Consider the following 5,879-nt stretch of genomic DNA (forward strand, 5'->3'; position numbering starts at 1 on the left):
CTCAAACACATGGAGTTCACCTTCAATTTCCAATATCAAACTCCGCGGCATTTACAACATTTTCTCAAACACATAGAGTTCACCTTCAATTTCTCACCATAAGTAAAACAGCAGCCACTCCATAGGCCGTTGAATCATTTCATCAAACACTTGGTGAGCAACATCAATATCAAAGTAACCAAACCAAGTCATCAAACCAGATCAATCCGAGTTTGATTCGAGTTGTGGTTCAATCCGAGTCAGTCGAGCTCGTTTCGAGCTCAAAAAATCAGCTCGACTCAGCTCGAACTCAGTTTCAAACCGAGTTGAATCAAGCCTTTTCAAGTCGAGTCAAGCGAGCTAACCCGGCTTGTGTACAGCTCTATTTGGGACTAGGGAAATGAGAATGTAAATTTGATAAATCCATGAACTTGACCACTTAATGGATTTTCATTGAATTTTAATTTGGCAAATTCCAAGGACCACTCATAGAACAAAGAACTGATACATTTAGAAAGTATTTATCAGCAAGACGAGAGCAATTCATATCATCATATAAAGAAGACATTGCACGAAGAACCCTAAAACACAACTACATTTTTTATGTTGTATGAAAATCCACAACTCATCCGTCTTCCTCCATCCCATCTCATATGCTTATGAGAGTCGTAGAAACACCCCACCTTTCTACATAACAATCTCTCACAGTACAAGGAAAAAAGAAATTACATAATCCAAGACAAACAGGCTGCACTGCTGGAAGGTAAATGGAATTCAGATATGGAACTGTCATAAAACTCGAAACATGATAGAATTGTCATAATGGAATTTTCTATTTGTATCAAAATCTACAACCCATCTCTAAGCTTGTATGAAATTCTACAATCCATCTCTCCATCATATCTATATTTCTATAGCCTATCATTATTTCCATCACATATTCACATCAAAGAATCCAGTCCAAACACTTCCTTACACAGCCACCTTCAAAAAAGGAAGAATAGAAGCAACGAAAGATATGTTTATGGGTCAGTCTCTTCCCAGATTGGTGTGGTGGGGAAGAAAGAAACAAATACATCTCCAAAAGCCAATTTCTCCGTCTAAAAAAAACCTAGAGAATCAGCTCAAAACTATTGTTAGCTCAAACCATTCGATCAGTCCCCACTTCTCTATTGATGCTCGAGATAAACTAGCATATCCCACTGAAAATTCACAACCTCTATTGATGCATCTCAAGATAAATAATCATATCCCACTCAAAATTCAGAACCTCTATTGATGCTCCTCGAGTAAAGAAGTATGCACAACCTCTATCGACGCACCTCAAGATAAAGAAGCATATCTCACTCAAACTTCAGAACCTCTACTGATGCTCCTCGAGTATAAGAGGCAAGTGCAACTCAAAACTCACTACCATGTTTCATTCCTTCCTCGCTGTTGGGTCCTCCAAAGTCCAGTTCAAAAGGTCCAAAGCCGAGCATTTCCTGATCTGACAGCAGCCCATAATCTGCAAGATCCCCTTGAGTCTTCATCGGCCCGCAGAAATCAAGGTATATGTGATCGGGGCCCATGGGAGTCTGCTCCATGTGTGGCAAGCTCCCCAAGAGATTCGCATTCGGGTACTGCAACTGGTATGCAGTCTCATCAGATGGATGCCTACATTGCAGTAGCTGTTCCTCTGCAAGCCCCAAGCAAACTGGACCAGCAGCATCACAGTTGGGATCCCACCATGGGACACAGCTGTTGTCCAGATGGATGTCCTTTTTACTGTCTGGATCACTCTCTAGAAAGCGCATGAGCTCGTCCGCATTGAATAATTCCTCTTGAAAATCTTGCAGCTGCACTTCATCCAAAGGCTCCTCCGGGGCCAACTCTGACTTGACCACAGCTAACGGGGCTTCAGCAGCCATCTTTCTGTCGCTTTCCAACATGGGCACCAATCTTCTGTCACTTTCCAGCATGGCCCCAGATTTTCTCTCTCTCTCCACATCGGCCACACATTCATTCACTGGAACACCAGCTTCTGGTTCCTTGCTACCATCAGAATGATGAGATGTTGTGGTCGACTCTGATGAAGATGTTGGCGACTCCTTCGAATTGCTATATTGCGGTAGGTTGAGTCGGGCACAAGAGCCGTACATTGCTCTGGCAGCCTCATCGTATGCAAGGGCAGCCTCTCTAGCTGTTGCAAATGTGCCAAGCCAGAGCCGGCTGCCTCGGTTTGGTTCCCGAATCTCAGCAACCCACTTGCCCCACGTCCGTTGTCGAACACCCCTGTAGTTGCAATGGTAGTTCTCAGGGCCTCCCTTCCCTCTCATGCAGCCCTTCTTGGAGCCCTTGGCAGGCACCCGCCGGCCACTCTTGCCATCGTCGGAGTCAAGCTGGCTGTTAAGCTTTTTCCACTTTGCGAGTGTTTCCGCTATAGAATTGCATCCATTGCGTCTGCTGCTCCGCGATTTTCTCTTCCTGGGAAGATTAGGAACACAGATAACTCAGTACATCAGAGATTGTAAGATATTCTAATGCAGACAAGCTCAAAATCCTACAATTAAGCCGATAACCAGAAGCCAATCAAGACTGGCAACAAGCTGGAAATACAACAACTGTGTCTATACCCAGAAGCCAATAAAATAAAATAAAATAAAGAAAAAAAAAGAAGAAGAAGACGAGGGGGCTCTTGGTTCGTCGAGCAAGTTCCTCCATCCGGGGATGAAGAAAACACGCTTTAGGAAAGTGGTTCAAGTAGCTCAGCTGGTTAGAGCAAAGGACTGAAAATACTTGTGTCAGTGGTTTGAATCCACTGCAGGCGAAGGAAAGGACACGTAGCCAGGAGGGAGGAGTTGGAAAACAATTTAGGTCTTATTGTTGGGGCCTCCAAACCATAGCTGAGCAAGGTTTGAAGTATAGTCCAAAATCAAATCCAATACATATAGCCTGATCCATATGGTTATAAACCATGAACAATGTAGGGTCAAGATGGGGCTGTGTCGTTGTTGAACAATGCAATACTGACACAACCCAACAAGTTAAGAAAAGTAATGCTATGGCAATTGTAAAGTGGATGTCAGTGAAACCCATGACATCCATCATTTTCTCCAGCTCATGTTTGGACGAGTACCCAAAAATCATGCCTATGGGCCAGGCCAGGGGGGAACCCAAAAATCAGGCCTATGAGCCAGGCCAGGGGAGCCCAAAAATCAGGTCTATCCAGAACTCAAATTGGCCAGGCCAGGGGAGCCAAAAAATCAGGCCTATGAGCCAGGCCAGGGGAGCCCAAAAATCAGGTCTATCCAGATCTCAAATTGGCCAGGCCACAGGGAACAATAGGAGACGACCGCCATGAACCTTCATAGGAAGAAAATGATGTTCACATATGATCCAACCAATCTCAATACAATCTCAACAGCAGGTGTCTTTATTCTTATTATCCCTATGGTGTGGTCCACTTCAGTTTTGGATAGGCCCTGATTGCTCACATCATGGATTTCAAACAGATTACACTGGGCCATACACTGCATTTGTTTCTGTTGCACGCCATCCTGGCAAAGGAATCTGGCTCACATAAATATTTCAAATAACAAGGGCGAATCGCAGTTGGTGGAAAGATATAACATCACTTTGTAAAGAATTCCAGCCATACCCAACACAAAACCCATCATCTAAAAAGCTCAATCCAACCTACGAGCAAGAGCCCAACCTCACCCACTGAGTTGTCATGTTGAATTAGCCTACATAGGCAGGTCAGGTCTTCTTCGGTTCAACCTGAAACCCAACTAGGGGTGATAACATACCAAGATATCTGTGCTTACCCCATGCCCATACATGCCAATATTTTTTGTACCCATAGCCATACCCACGGTGGGCCTAAAATCGGCACCAGCTCATATGTCAGGCACCCATAAGGCATTGGTTAACCATTATAATTTCAAATTTTCAGAAACCTCAAATAAAAGACCTTATGGCAGGTATTAGAAAGACTAGAATTTTATTTTTTAAAAAATAAAAATTGCATGCTAATCTTAAATTAAACTTGGGTAAAGACCAATCAATTGAATTGTCTAAGCAAACAGATGGAACTAAGAGCAATATACCTTATGAACATATCTCAAATACCTTATAAGCATATCTCATATATGTGAGAACTAAGAGCAATATACCTCATGAACATATCTCATATACCTTATAGGCATATCCCATATGTATGATAATCAGTAGGGCAGAGCAATATAGCTCATGAACATATATCATAAACCTTATAAGCATATCTCATATGTATGATAATCAGTAGGGTTCGGCCAATATGGGTCATTAGCCCAGCTCACTCTCAGGCCGGGTTCAGGCACCTGTCGGGCCTAACCAGTTCATCGCCGGTTTACCTCTGCTCTCAGAGTTGGCTCGGTTAGCTAACCTGACCATGAAATTGGTAGGGTAGACACAAAAAAAAGCCAGTCCGTGCCGCACATCATACAGGTGTGGCCCACCTAGCAACTGAAAACCCAAAATACCAAAACCCAAATCGAATAAAACTCGAATAAGAGAAGGAAATATCTCATACCTTTCAATCTGCGACATGAAAGAAGAAACTCCTATGATGAAGATGAAACACTTATATCCTTCCCTTTCTTGGGGTTTTCTCCTTCTTGCTGTTTTTCTTGGGATTTTTCTGTGATTTTCTCTTTCTTTGGGTCTTTTTCTCAAAAGAGAGAAAACGAAGATTGAGATTACTTTGGCGAGAAGAAAAGTCTTGATCTTGAAGGAGCGCTCGAGTATTTATAGGAAGCTCCAGATATTTCCCTCAACCAGGATATTTAATATCGATGACGTGGAACCTCTTTGTACGCGTGCGTTGTCGCGTCGACAGCCGTTAGTTTTCACACGTGTCAGTCGAAGGTTCGGGACACCACTCGCTCGCTCTCGCAGCGAAGCCTTCGTTTTCTTAGCGACGAAGTTTTGTGTGGCACGGCTTTATTTCCATCTTTTTAATTGCCACTGCAAGTTCGCGGAAATTCCAGAAATGCCAGCAGTTTCCTTTCTTGGGAAGCGGATTAGGTGCGGCTCCGGCCTCATCCATAACAGTGCGGCGCTTACCGTGTGGGGCCCACTTGATATACGTATTCATAATCACACCGTCCATCCGGTTTTTTAGATAATTTTAGGCATGATCCAAAAAAATGAAGCAGATCTAATTCTCAGATGGACCATAACATGTGACAGTGGTTACTGATTGACCATTAATGGGCCACACAAAATTTCGATCAATCTCGTATTTGTTTTTACTTTCATCCAACAGGTTGCATGGAATATAAACATTATAACTGTTTAATGGTAGGACGTTAATCCCCAGTTTCCTATAGTATGGTCCACCTGAGGTTTGGATTTTTTCATTTTTAGACTTATGCTCTAAAATTATCTGGAAAAACGGATGGACGGTGTGGATATAGAATACATAGATCAAGGTGGGCCCCATTGTAAGCGTCGCACCGTGTTGTGTGAGGCCGGGGCGCACCTAATCCGCTGCCCTTTCGAGAATGATCTCCTGCAGGAGGTTGCATTCTAACTTGTAATACAGCTGCATGTTTGCATCACGCGGATTGTATGGATCCGGGTCAGTGATCATTACTTTCGGGTCCACTGTCTAATATGTGTTTTATATACACACCTTCCGTACGTTTTCCATCTTATTTTAGGCCACAAGGTGGACCACAGCATACAAAACAGTGATTATTGAACGTCCACTGTTAAAAATTGTATAGGGCACGAAAGTGTTGGATCAAGCTGATATTTGTGTTTTCCCTTTATCTGAGTCTGGGTGAACTTATCAACGGGTTGGATGGAAAATAAACATTATGGTGGGCCATGGAAAGTTTTAACGGTAGGCGTTCAATCACGGCTCTTTCAGG

General features: G+C 43.2%; 1 protein-coding gene across 2 annotated transcripts; it reads right to left on the reverse strand.

Annotated features, from left to right (window-relative positions):
* Positions 1 to 743: 743 nt before the first annotated feature.
* LOC131253438 (dehydration-responsive element-binding protein 2C-like) lies at positions 744 to 4,732 on the reverse strand. Of its 2 annotated transcripts, XM_058254427.1 has the most exons (3): positions 4,535 to 4,732; positions 1,369 to 2,445; positions 744 to 1,276 (listed from the first exon to the last, which is right to left on the reverse strand). In XM_058254427.1, the coding sequence occupies exons 1-2, from the start codon at positions 4,549 to 4,551 to the stop codon at positions 1,380 to 1,382; spliced, it is 1,083 nt and encodes a 360-aa protein (XP_058110410.1). In that variant the 5' UTR covers positions 4,552 to 4,732; the 3' UTR covers positions 744 to 1,276; positions 1,369 to 1,379. The 2 variants fall into 2 exon arrangements, with proteins under 2 accessions (XP_058110410.1, XP_058110409.1); XM_058254426.1 differs by having other exon boundaries at positions 744 to 2,445.
* Positions 4,733 to 5,879: the final 1,147 nt, after the last annotated feature.

Source organism: Magnolia sinica, chromosome 8 (assembly GCF_029962835.1).
Source record: "Magnolia sinica isolate HGM2019 chromosome 8, MsV1, whole genome shotgun sequence".
Lineage (NCBI taxonomy): Eukaryota > Viridiplantae > Streptophyta > Magnoliopsida > Magnoliales > Magnoliaceae > Magnolia > Magnolia sinica.